Genomic DNA, 12,791 nt, shown 5'->3' with positions numbered 1-12,791 from the left:
ACATCTCTGCTTGGATTTCCCTGATATTCTGACCAGTTCAGCAAAGATAAGTCCTTGCTTTGTTCTTTTGCAGTCCACTTGTTGTGGACTTAATCGTTCTGCACTTTCTATGTTTTTTCTTGTCCAGCTTGTCAGTATGGATTTATTCAGTTAAGCTGGAAGCTCTGGGAAGCAGATTTACCCTCCACACCTTTAGTCAGGTGTGGAGATTTTTGTAAACTCTGTGGTGGATTTTTCTAGTTTTTTAATACCGACCGCACAGTATTCTGTCCTGTTCTATCTATCTAGCTAGACTGGCCTCCTTTGCTACATCCTGGTTTCATTCTGCGTATATCATTTCCCTCTCCACTCACAGTCAATATTTGTGAGGGGCTGCCTATCCTTTGGGGATAAGATAGCTTTCCTGTTTCTATCTTTAGGGGTAGTTAGTCCTCCGGCTGTGACGAGGTGTCTAGGGAGTGACAGGAACATCCCACGGCTACTTCTAGTGTTGTGTTAAGCTCAGGAACTGCGGTCAGTACAGGTACCACCTTCTCCAGAGCACGTCCCATGTTGCTCCTAAACCACCAGATCATAACAGTACAACTGGCCAAAAATGAATTAAATGCATTTCAAAAGAAGGAAAAAAGTTCTGAGCCATTTTTTTTTCTGTAGTCTGTTTTGTCTTTTTTTTCCTCTTGATCTCTGGGTGGTTCAGGATTTTGGCGCTTGCATGGATGTTCAGGGTTTGTTTTCTCGTGTGGATCAACTTGCTGCAAGGGTACAGAGTATCCAAGATTATGTTGTCCAGACTCCGGCTTTAGAGCCTAAAATTCCTACTCCTGATTTGTTTTTTGGGGATAGATCCAAGTTTTTGAACTTTAAAAATAACTGCAAATAGTTTTTTGCTTTGAAACCCCATTCCTCTGGTGATCCCATTCAGCAGGTTAAAATCGTCATCTCTCTGCTGCGTGGTGACCCTCAGGACTGGGCATTCTCCCTTGTATCAGGGGATCCGGCATTGCTTAATATAGACGCATTTTTTCAAGCGCTCGGATTATTGTATGACGAACCTAATTCTGTGGATCATGCAGAAAAAACCTTGTTGGCCCTATGTCAGGGTCAGGAAGCGGCAGAATTATACTGCCAGAAATTTAGAAAATGGTCTGTGCTCACTAAATGGAATGAGGATGCTCTGGCAGCAATTTTCAGAAAGAGTCTTTCTGAAGCCCTTAAAGATGTTATGGTGGGCTTCCCCACGCCTACTGGTTTGAGCGAATCTATGTCTCTAGCCATTCAGATTGATCGGCGCCTGCGCGAGCGCAAAGTTGTGCACCATATGGCAGTGTCCTCTGAGCGGAGTCCTGAGCCTATGCAATGTGATAGGATTTTGACTAGAGCAGAACGGCAGGGATTCAGACGTCAGAATAGGCTGTGTTTTTACTGTGGTGATTCTGCTCATGTTATTTCTGATTGCCCTAAGCGTACTAAGAGGGTCGCTAGGTCTGTTACCATCAGTACTGTACAGCCTAAATTTCTCTTATCTGTGACCCTGATTTGCTCATTATCGTCCTTTTCTGTCATGGCATTTGTGGATTCAGGCGCTGCCCTGAACTTAATGGACTTGGAATTCGCCAGGCGTTGTGGTTTTTCCTTGCAGCCTTTGCAGAGCCCTATTCCTTTGAGGGGCATTGATGCTACACCGTTGGCCAAGAATAAACCTCAGTATTGGACTCAGCTGACCATGTGCATGGCTCCAGCACATCAGGAGGAAGATTGCCGTTTTCTGGTGTTGCATAACTTGCATGATGTTGTTGTACTGGGTTTTCCATGGTTACAGGAACATAATCCTGTGCTGGATTGGAAATCTATGTCTGTGACTAGTTGGGGTTGTCAAGGGGTTCATAGTGACGTTCCTTTGATGTCAATTTCCTCTTCCCCCTCTTCTGAAGTCCCTGAGTTTTTGTCGGATTTCCAGGATGTATTTGATGAGCCCAAGTCCAGTTCCCTTCCTCCACATAGGGACTGTGATTGTGCTATTAACTTGATTCCTGGCTGTAAGTTCCCTAAGGGCCGACTTTTTCAATCTGTCTGTGCCAGAGCATGCCGCCATGCGGAGTTATGTCAAGGAGTCTTTGGAGAAGGGGCATATTCGTCCGTCTTCGTCACCATTGGGAGCGGGATTCTTTTTTGTTGCCAAGAAGGATGGCTCCTTGAGACCCTGTATTGATTATCGCCTTCTTAATAAGATCACGGTCAAATTCCAATACCCTTTACCTTTGCTTTCTGATTTGTTTGCTCGGATTAAGGGGGCTAGTTGGTTTACTAAGATTGACCTTCGAGGGGCATATAATCTTGTTCGTATTAAGCAGGGTGACGAATGGAAAACTGCATTTAATACGCCCGAAGGCCATTTTGAATACCTTGTGATGCCATTCGGGCTCTCTAATGCTCCTTCTGTATTTCAGTCCTTCATGCATGATATTTTCCGCAATTATCTTGATAAATTCATGATTGTGTATTTGGATGATATTTTGATTTTTTCCGATGATTGGGAGTCTCATGTGAAGCAGGTCAGGATGGTATTCCAGATCCTTCGTGATAATGCTTTATTTGTGAAGCGGTCTAAGTGCCTATTTGGAGTTCAGAAGGTCTCTTTTATGGGTTTTATTTTTTCTCCCTCGTCTATAGAAATGGATCCTGTTAAGGTCCAAGCCATTCATGATTGGATTCAACCCACATCGGTGAAGAGCCTTCAGAAATTTTTGGGCTTTGCTAATTTTTATCGCCGTTTCATTGCCAACTTTTCCAGTGTGGTTAAACCCCTGACCGATTTGACGAAGAAAGGCGCTGATGTGACGAATTGGTCCTCTGCGGCTGTTGAGGCCTTTCAGGAGCTTAAACGCCGATTTACTTCTGCCCCTGTGTTGCGTCAGCCGGATGTTTCTCTTCCTTTTCAGGTTGAGGTTGACGCTTCTGAGATTGGGGCGGGGCCGTTTTGTCTCAGAGGAATTCTGATGGTTCTTTGATGAAGCAGTGTGCTTTTTTTTCCAGAAAGTTTTCGCCTGCGGAGCGCAATTATGACGTTGGCAATCGGGAGTTGTTGGCTATGAAGTGGGCATTTGAGGAGTGGCGACATTGGCTTGAGGGAGCCAAGCACCGCGTTGTGGTCTTGACCGATCATAAGAATCTGATTTACCTCGAGTCGGCCAAGCGGCTGAACCCTAGACAGGCTCGATGGTCCCTGTTTTTCTCCCGTTTTGATTTTGTGGTCTCGTATCTTCTGGGATCTAAGAATGTTAAGGCTGATGCCCTCTCCAGGAGCTTTTTGCCTGATTCTCCTGGAGTCCTTGAGCCGGTTGGCATTCTTAAAGACGGGGTGATTCTTTCTGCCATCTCCCCTGATTTACGGCGGGTGCTTCAGGAATTTCAGGCTGATAAACCTGACCGCTGTCCAGTGGGGAAGCTGTTTGTTCCTGATATATGGACTAGTAAGGTAATTTCTGAGGTTCATTGTTCAGTGTTGGCTGGTCATCCTGGGATTTTTGGTACCAGAGATTTGGTTGCTAGGTCCTTTTGGTGGCCTTCCTTGTCGCGGGATGTGCGTTCTTTTGTGCAGTCCTGTGGGACTTGTGCCCGGGCCAAGCCTTGCTGTTCCTGCGCTAGTGGGTTGTGTTGTGAATTTGGATTCTGGGCTCCCCCGGTGGCTACTGGTGGAATTGAACTGGTGTCTTCATCTTCTCTGTTCACCTGTTCCCATCAAGATGTGGGAGTCGCTATATAACCTTGCTGCTCTGTTAGTTGCTTGCCGGTCAACAATGTTATCAGAAGCCTCTCTGTGCTTGTTCCTGCTCCTAGACAACTACTAGATAAGTTGGACTCTTGTCCATGTTTGTTTTTGCATTTTGTTCCAGTTCACAGCTGTAGTTTCGTTACTGTGTCTGGAAAGCTCTTGTGAACGGGAATTGCCACTCTGGTGTTATGAGTTAATGCCAGAGTTTTAAAGTAATTTCTGGATGGTATTTTTGATAGGGTTTTCAGCTGACCATGAAAGTGTCCTTTCTGTCTTCTGCTATGTAGTAAGTGGACCTCAAATTTGCTAAACCTATTTTCATACTACGTTTGTTATTTCATCTCAACTCACCGCCAATACATGTGGGGGGCCTCTGTCTCCTTTCGGGGTATTTCTCTAGAGGTGAGCTAGGACTAATATTTTCTTCTGCTAGCTTTATTTAGTCCTCCGGCTGGGCTGGGCATCTAGAATCAACGTAGGCATGCTACCCGGCCACTGCTAGTTGTGCGTTAGGTTTAGTTCATGGTCAGCTCAGTTCCCATCTTCCAAGAGCTAGTTCCTATATATGCTTATGCTATGTTCTCTTGCCATTGAGATCATGACAGGGTTGCTTTTGCCTTTGCCGGTCCCTGAGAGGCCCTGGACGCACATTTCCATGGATTTTATTTCGGATCTTCCTGTTTCCCAGAAGATGTCTGTTATCTGGGTGGTTTGTGACCGGTTCTCTAAAATGGTCCATTTGGTACCTTTGCCTAAATTGCCTTCCTCCTCTGATTTGGTTCCATTGTTTTTTCAGGATGTGGTTCGTTTGCATGGCATTCCGGAGAATATTGTGTCTGACAGAGGTTCCCAGTTTGTTTCTAGGTTTTGGCGGGCCTTTTGTGCTAGGATGGGCATTGATTTGTCTTTTTCTTCGGCGTTTCATCCTCAGACAAATGGCCAAACTGAGCGAACTAATCAGACCTTGGAAACCTATTTGAGATGCTTTGTGTCTGCTGATCAGAATGATTGGGTGGCTTTCTTGCCGTTGGCCGAGTTTGCCCTTAATAATCGGGCTAGTTCGGCTACTTTGGTTTCGCCTTTCTTTTGTAATTTTGGTTTTCATCCTCGTTTTTCTTCAGGGCAGGTTGAGCCTTCTGATTGTCCTGGTGTGGATTCTGTGGTGGACAGGTTACAGCAGATTTGGACTCATGTGGTAGACAATTTGACGTTGTCTCAGGAAAAGGCTCAGTGTTTTGCTAACCGTCGTCAGTGTGTTGGTCCCCGGCTTCGGGTGGGGGATTTAGTCTGGTTATCTTCTCGTCATGTTCCTATGAAGGTTTCTTCTACGAGGTTCAAGCCTCGGTTTATTGGTCCTTATAAGATTTCTGAGACTATCAATCCGGTGTCTTTTCGTTTGGCCCTTCCAGCCTCTTTTGCCATCCATAATGTTTTCCATAGATCTTTGTTGCGGAGATATGTGGTGCCCGTTGTTCCCTCGGTTGATCCTCCTGCCCCGGTGTTGGTTGAGGGGGAGTTGGAATATGTGGTTGAGAAAATTTTGGATTCTCGTTTTTCGAGGCGGAGGCTTCAGTATCTTGTCAAGTGGAAGGGTTATGGCCAGGAGGATAATTCTTGGGTTGTTGCCTACGATGTCCATGCCGCCGATTTGGTTCGTGCTTTTCACTTGGCTCGTCCTGATCGGCCTGGGGGCTCTGGTGTGGGTTCGGTGTCCCCTCCTCAAGGGGGGGGGTACTGTTGTGAATTCCGCTCTTGGGCTCCCTCCGGTGGTTGTAAGTGGCACTTTTGTGAATTCTGCTCTTGGGCTCCCTCCGGTGGTTTTAAGTGGTACGGCTGCTCCTTGGATTTAGCAGTCAGCAGCTGCTTCCACTGATTGTCTTTCTGGCTCGGCTATTTAACCTGGTTCTATCCTTCAGCCTGTGCCAGTTGTCAATGGTTCCTGCTTGGATTCACATCTCTGCTTGGATTTCCCTGATATTCTGACCAGTTCAGCAAAGATAAGTCCTTGCTTTGTTCTTTTGCAGTCCACTTGTTGTGGACTTAATCGTTCTGCACTTTCTATGTTTTTTCTTGTCCAGCTTGTCAGTATGGATTTATTCAGTTAAGCTGGAAGCTCTGGGAAGCAGATTTACCCTCCACACCTTTAGTCAGGTGTGGAGATTTTTGTAAACTCTGTGGTGGATTTTTCTAGTTTTTTAATACCGACCGCACAGTATTCTGTCCTGTTCTATCTATCTAGCTAGACTGGCCTCCTTTGCTACATCCTGGTTTCATTCTGCATATGTCATTTCCCTCTCCACTCACAGTCAATATTTGTGAGGGGCTGCCTATCCTTTGGGGATTTTCTCTGAGGCAAGATAGCTTTCCTGTTTCTATCTTTAGGGGTAGTTAGTCCTCCGGCTGTGATGAGGTGTCTAGGGAGTGACAGGAACATCCCACGGCTACTTCTAGTGTTGTGTTAAGCTCAGGAACTGTGGTCAGTATAGGTACCACCTCCTCCAGAGCACGTCCCATGTTGCTCCTAAACCACCAGATCATAACAGTTATCCCGGTGAGGGAGCCCGCAGAGATACACCTGGAGGAGTACTGAGAGGTCCTGCCTCCGTAGCGCAGTCTAAAAGGGGGAGGTGTCAGGAAAATTAATTATTTTCCTTGGTTCTGGAGACACAACCAGAGTGGCCTACTACTCCTCCCATCATTTGGTTTTTGCAGGACTAAATCCTTCATGCAGCCCCTCTCCCCCTCTATGGACTTCCACTCCCCCTCCCTTCAGACAGATGGTCAGCTTTGGAATGCGAGTTTTATTGCCTGCTAGTGGTAGGAGAGCTGAATGTGTTCTTTCCCTCCAAAAACCTCTTTGTCTTATAAGCCAAACACTCAAAGTCAAATTCAATAATACACATTAATCCCAAAAACATGAAAATTAAATTTCCAGGGTCTGGGCACTTGGGGTTGTGCATGGCAGCATTTTGCTGCATTTAGGGCCCTCAGAAACCTGGAAAATGAATTTATACCCACCAACAAATCTCAGACAATTTTTTTTTTTACTATAAAGAACGGTAAAATCGCAGTGAAAAAAATAATGCCAATATTGTTGGCCTGCGAGCTTACAGGCCAAAGATATAAAGAATAGAAGTTATTGATAACTTTCAAAGTTATGGGTACCACCCAGAAAACAGCGTATATGTGAGGTCAGCAAAGTGGGAGTTCTTAGTTTTAAGGCCAAAGCATAAAACAGGAGCATCCATCTTTGGCATTCATTCAAAGCCAGGAGAGACAGCTGAACACCATGCTGTGGTACAGGATCATTTCTATGGGATCTTTCCTCCCCTTTATCGACACGTCATACCTGTGACTGAGATTTAGTAAGTTTCGTATTTTGATCCCCTTTTATTTCATAACTGTTGGTACATACTTGTATTTTGTCTCTTTTGTAATATCATTTGTACCTTTTGTAAACACTGACGATTTATTTACAAAACAACAGAACGGAGTATACAAATCCCAATACGCATTTTATTTAAAAATTGTATAATTTTATTTATATTATCAAAATATATAACTCAAACTGAGTACTCAAATATAAATACAATACATATAAATAAATAACAGGATTAGTGGAGGAGGAAACGCTATGTTCAAACCCCTTTTTGAGAAAGCGACCGCGAAACGTGCGTCAAGGGGGTGGTGTGTGGAGCGTGGTGAGACATCTCAGACCTAATGGGTAAGCTGCTCTATATGATATGAGGTGATGAGCCCTGTAGGCACTATGGCAATTTTGCTAGTGATATAATCCGCACTGTTGCACCTTTTCTTAAGCAATATAGCTATGATGATTAGGGCTATTGCCACAGATTGTTTTCACACTATGGCTCCCATAATCGCAGTCCTTGTGATATGATGTGATAGGCGTTTTCACCCGCTTCGCCACTATCATAGCGTTTCCTCCTCCACTAATCCTGTTATTTATTTATATGTATTGTATTTATATTTGAGTACTCAGTTTGAGTTATATATTTTGATAATATAAATAAAATTATACAATTTTTAAATAAAATGCGTATTGGGATTTGTATACTCCGTTCTGTTGTTTTGTATTTATTGGGGAGTTTCCTAGACTGTCCTATTGTTTCGGACAGAAATATTGGGAGAGATATAACAAACCTTGTCTCTCGGCCACGCATATGTATCAATTTTTGTGAGTTTTGTATTGAGACTGACGATTTATTTCTAGAGTAAACTTTTAATTTTGCTAGCTTCGTTCTTCAAATTGGTGTCCCATTCACCTATAAGAGGTTGGTGGTGGCAGCATAGTTTTCATATTTATGTGGTGTTGGGGACTTGGTGGTGACTGGATCGAGGTATATATATATGTTCCTATCAGGAACCGGTGGTATATAGACAGCCCGTCACCTCATGTGCCTCAATATTCGGCATAAATTAAAGCAGCTGCGCCCTCTTTCTTATTTTCTGTCAATACCCTTATTGGCCAGCAGGGTAAGGGGGCTCCAGAGAGCTGCAAGTTCATGACTAAAAGTGAAGGTTTTTTGACAGGTTGAGATGTGGTGCGTGGCTGAGATGTGTTGTGCGGCTGAAAGGTGGTGCACGGCTGGAATGTGGTGCACGGCTGGAATGTGGTGCACGGTTGAGATGTGGTGCGTGGCTGAGATGTGGTGTGTGGTTGAGATGTGGTGCGTAGCTGAGATGTGGTGTGCAGTTGAGATGTGGTGCGTAGCTGAGATGTGGTGTGTGGTTGAGGTGTGGTGCGCGGTTGAGATGTGGTGCGTGGCTGAGATGTGGTGCGTGGCTGAGATGTGGTGCGTGGCTGAGATGTGGTTTGCGGCTGAGATGTGGTGCGTGCCTGAGATGTGGTGCGTGGCTGAGATGTGGTGCGTGGCTGAGATGTGGTGTGCAGTTGAGATGTAGTGCATGGCTGAGATGTGTAGCGTGGCTGAGATGTGGTGTGCGGTTGAGATGTGGTGCGCGGCTAAAATGTGGTGCGTGGCTGAGGTGTGGTGTGCAGTTCAGATGTGGTGCCTGGCTGAGATGTGGTGCGTGGCTGAGATGTGGTTTGCGGCTGAGATGTGGTGCGTGGCTGACATGTGGTGCATGGCTGAGATGTGGTGCGTGGCTAAGATGTGGTGCGCGGTTGAGATGTGGTGCGTGGCTGAGATGTGGTGCGTGGCTGAGATGTGGTGCGCGGTTGAGATGTGGTGCGTGGCTGAGATGTGGTGCGTGGCTGAGGTGTGGCGTGCAATTGAAATGTGGTGCGTGGCTGAGATGTGGTGCATGGCTGAGATGTGGTGCGTGGCTGAGATGTGGTGCGTGGCTGAGATGTGGTGCGCGGCTGAGATGTGGTGTGCAGTTGAGATGTGGTGCATGGCTGAGATGTGGTGCGCGGTTGAGATGTGGTGCGCGGTTGAGATGTGGTGCGTGGCTGAGATGTGGTGTGAGGTTGAGTTATGGTGCGTGGCTGAGATGTGGTGTGTGGCTGAGATGTGGTGTGCAGCTGAGATGTGGTGTGTGGCTGAGATGTGGTGCGCGGCTGAGATGTGGTGCGCAGTTGAGATGTGGTGCGTGGCTGAGATGTGGTGCGCGGCTGAAATGTGGTGTGAGGTTGAGTTATAGTGCGTGGCTGAGATGTGGTGTGAGGTTGAGATATGGTGCGTGGCTGATATGTGGTGTGCGTCCTCGTTGCTCTGATCTGGTCTTACTTCAACCCATCCTACATCCTTGTGGAGCAGTAGGTTCCTCACCTGGAGTGGGTCCTGGGATGTGTGTCAGGGTGGACTATCACCGGGAGCTCTGTGCGGAGGGCCCTGGGAACACCTTTATGGCCACATTGCCACATGGACTCCACAGCCGCCAGCTCGGCTCCAACATCCCCCACGTAATATGCCAGTTCATGTACATGGATGGGAGACTGCTGGACTCGGTACCGCTTCTCTAGGTCACATGGTAGTCTGTACAGTGCCGAGGTGTCAGGGGGAAATGCAGTGCACAGCGCTCCGGGGACGTCCAAGTCATTGAGGAAGTGTCGCTGGCGTTCATACTTTTGGTTCAGCCGCTCAACTGATGGCAAGAGGAGCCCACGTTCACTCGCCAGAGCATCCCGGAATGGGTGCAGGAGCCTGAGAACATCAAGAAGTTCCAGCCACCAGGACCGGCTGCAGTCCGACCCTGACAGAAACTGGACCAGTGCTGTGGTCAGGGCAGACATGTCACCAGGTGTACAACGAGCAGACGATGGCTGCATCTGGGTGAGGAGACGTCGCAGCTCCCTGCCAGCTGGAGATCTGACTCCACCGTTCTGAGGTCCTGCCAGAGTGAGAAAGAAATGTCACTGCTCACATCATCCACTACTACTTCTCAAGACTCGGGCTGCTCAGCAGAAGACATTGAATGTGGCACAGACACAGCAGGAGGGATCACTGATGACATCATCACTGCCAGATTCTCTATAATGTGAGGAGACCGAGCCTCATGATGACATCACAGGACTGACATCACATACCGTGAGACAGGGTGGTGGGGTGTCGGGTTAGCGGGGGAAGTCGTGTCCTTGTTGACCATTGTGGTGATTCCATTACAGCAACACGAAGAAAAGCAACCTGGGAAAATAAGAAACATGTTGGACAACAGCTGGTTAACGTAGGGGTCCAGGATCACAAGCATAAGTTCTTAATAAGGGTCTCAATTTTTGTCTTCCAACACATATGAATAAATGGAATGTTTTTAGGGATCTTCACTTGTTGGGTCACAAACTTGTCTACAAGAAAATACATGCTTATCCTAACCAAGATGAGCTTCTATCTCAGAGGGGAGGAATATCTCCACCATGATCTGGTCGGATTCGGAGGAATAACTATCTGATGCTTTGGACTTCGCAGAGTCATTATTCGACCACCATGCCATCCTCCAACCACTGTCCAGTGGTGAAAGTCTTCATAGACTAGGTTACGGAGAAAATATTAGCTCTTCCGGAAGACAAGGGAGTCTTGTTATGGGTCTGATGAGAGACAGATAATTGCAGAAATGAGAGAGCGTTCAAACAATAAAGCATTGGAACCAGCGACCTTTCACTTGGGAATAAGATTAATAATACACGGAGCTATTAAGGAAGGTGAGGACAGGCTGTAATTTGAAGCATTCAGGAAGAGAAAGATTATTCCACCACCAGAAGCAAAACAGTAACAAAGCACTGACATGACGAGAAATTGTATAATTAATAATATGCTAAATAGCTGCAAGTCACATTTATGTATGAAATAGCCAAGATGGTTATCTATAAATGATGGTGGTCTCACGTTCGGAGCAGAAGTGGATGGTGAGATATGGAGCCTGGCAGTCAGAAGGTCAGAACATTGTTACCCTTTGCTTGTCCGTGTATACCATGCTTATCCGGGGCAATTTATTGTCTGGAATGCCCAGTGGATTTAGATATGTTATGGTAGAAAGCAGGCAGTAAGGTCTTGGATGGCAGTTATGAGTCACCGAGGTGGTTGGCCTCAATGATGTAAAGTCTGCAGCGATTATTTATTGAGAGAGTTTTAATTCAACTGGATTTTGGGTCTGGGATTTAAGAGGAATCAAAACAGTCTGGGTGGGAAAAGTTGTTCCCATAGTGCAGCCCGGGGCTTGCAGGCCTAATAAGAGCAGCTGGGTTAGCTCAGCACAGCGGATTGGGGCTGGCACTGATCAGAGATGTATTTGTCTAGTGAAGGCACATAAAACTGACTGAAATAATAAGATTGGTGAGGCAGCTACATTTACCGTGAATATTGTGCCTGATAGAAGAACCGTTCATGTTATTCACTTGTACTGGAGTAAGGATGGCTTCATTTTGGAGCTGTAAAGCTTACGACGATATACTTTACGCTGTTTTGATTTAAAAACCCTGTGTACATCCAAGCGGCTACCAGAGAGCTGAAACCCTTACTATACAGTGGGGAGAAAAGTATTTAGTCAGGGACCAATTGTGCGAGTTCTCTCAATTAAAAAGATGAGAGAGGCCTGTAATTGACATCATAGGTAGACCACAACTATGAGTCAAAATGAGAAAACAAATCCAGAAAATCACCTTGTCTGATTTGACAAGATTTATTTTGCAAATTATGGTGGAAAATAAGTATTTGGTCACCTAAAAACATGCAAGATTTCTGGCTCACAGACCTGTAACTTCTTCTTTAAGAGGCTCCTCTGTCCTCCACTCATTACCTGTAGTAATGGCTCCTGTGTGAACTTGTTATCAGTATAAAAGACACTTGTCCACAACCTCAAACGGTCACACTCCAAACTCCACTATGGTGAAGACCAAAGAGCTGTCGAAGGACACCAGAAACAAAATTGTAGCCCTGCACCAGGCTGGGAAGACTGAATCTGCAATAGCCAACCAGCTTGGAGTGATGAAATTAACTGTGGGAGCAATAATAAGAAAATGGAAGACATTCAAGACCACTGATAATCTCCCTCGATCTGGGGCTCCACGAAAGATCTCACCCCGTGGGGTCAAAATGATCACAAGAATGGTGAGCAAAAATCCCAGAACCACAGGTGGGGGCCTAGTGAATGACCTGCATAGAGCTGGGACCACCGTAACAAAGGCTACCATCAGTAACACTATGCCGCCAGGGACTCAGTGTCATGATCCAGTCCCGGTTTTATCCATGATCCAGTCCCGTCTGCCCTTGATCATGACAACGGTTAACCTCTGCCTCATTCTGGGTTCAGGTTTGCTATTTAGATTTGCTGTATCCTGCAGGCGGTGTCAGTTATAGTTTCTGCCTATGGCATGTGTAGCTGACTCTGCGTACCCTGATTAGTCCTGCTGCTTTAGCTGACTGTACCCGTGTCTGTTTATTCCCCTCTTCCTGTCTCGACTCTGTGTTCTCCCTTCGTGTTTGGATTATCTAGGTACCTGACTTGGCTTGGACTCTGACCTACTGCTTCATTTCTTGTCTTTGGCATATCTGATCCTGACCGGTATTGACCCATTTCGCTTGTTTCTGATTCTGCGCTT

At 46.1% G+C, this 12,791-nt stretch overlaps 1 protein-coding gene across 1 annotated transcript in view; it reads right to left on the bottom strand.

Moving 5' to 3' along the window:
* Positions 1 to 10,378, bottom strand: part of DNHD1 (dynein heavy chain domain 1) — a 458,413-nt gene extending 448,035 nt beyond the window's left edge. The window contains exons 1-2 of the mRNA XM_077299004.1: positions 10,287 to 10,378; positions 9,529 to 10,090 (exon numbers count right to left, since the gene is read on the bottom strand). Coding sequence (XP_077155119.1) covers positions 9,529 to 10,090; positions 10,287 to 10,359 — 635 coding nt within the window. The 5' untranslated portion in view covers positions 10,360 to 10,378. The remainder of the gene's footprint in view (positions 1 to 9,528; positions 10,091 to 10,286) is intronic.
* Between the last annotated feature and the right edge of the window lie 2,413 nt (positions 10,379 to 12,791).

The sequence above is a fragment of the Ranitomeya variabilis genome, chromosome 3, assembly GCF_051348905.1.
Source record: "Ranitomeya variabilis isolate aRanVar5 chromosome 3, aRanVar5.hap1, whole genome shotgun sequence".
NCBI lineage: Eukaryota > Metazoa > Chordata > Amphibia > Anura > Dendrobatidae > Ranitomeya > Ranitomeya variabilis.
Note: the sequence above shows the minus strand (reverse complement) of the source record. Positions and strands in the feature narration are given on the sequence as shown.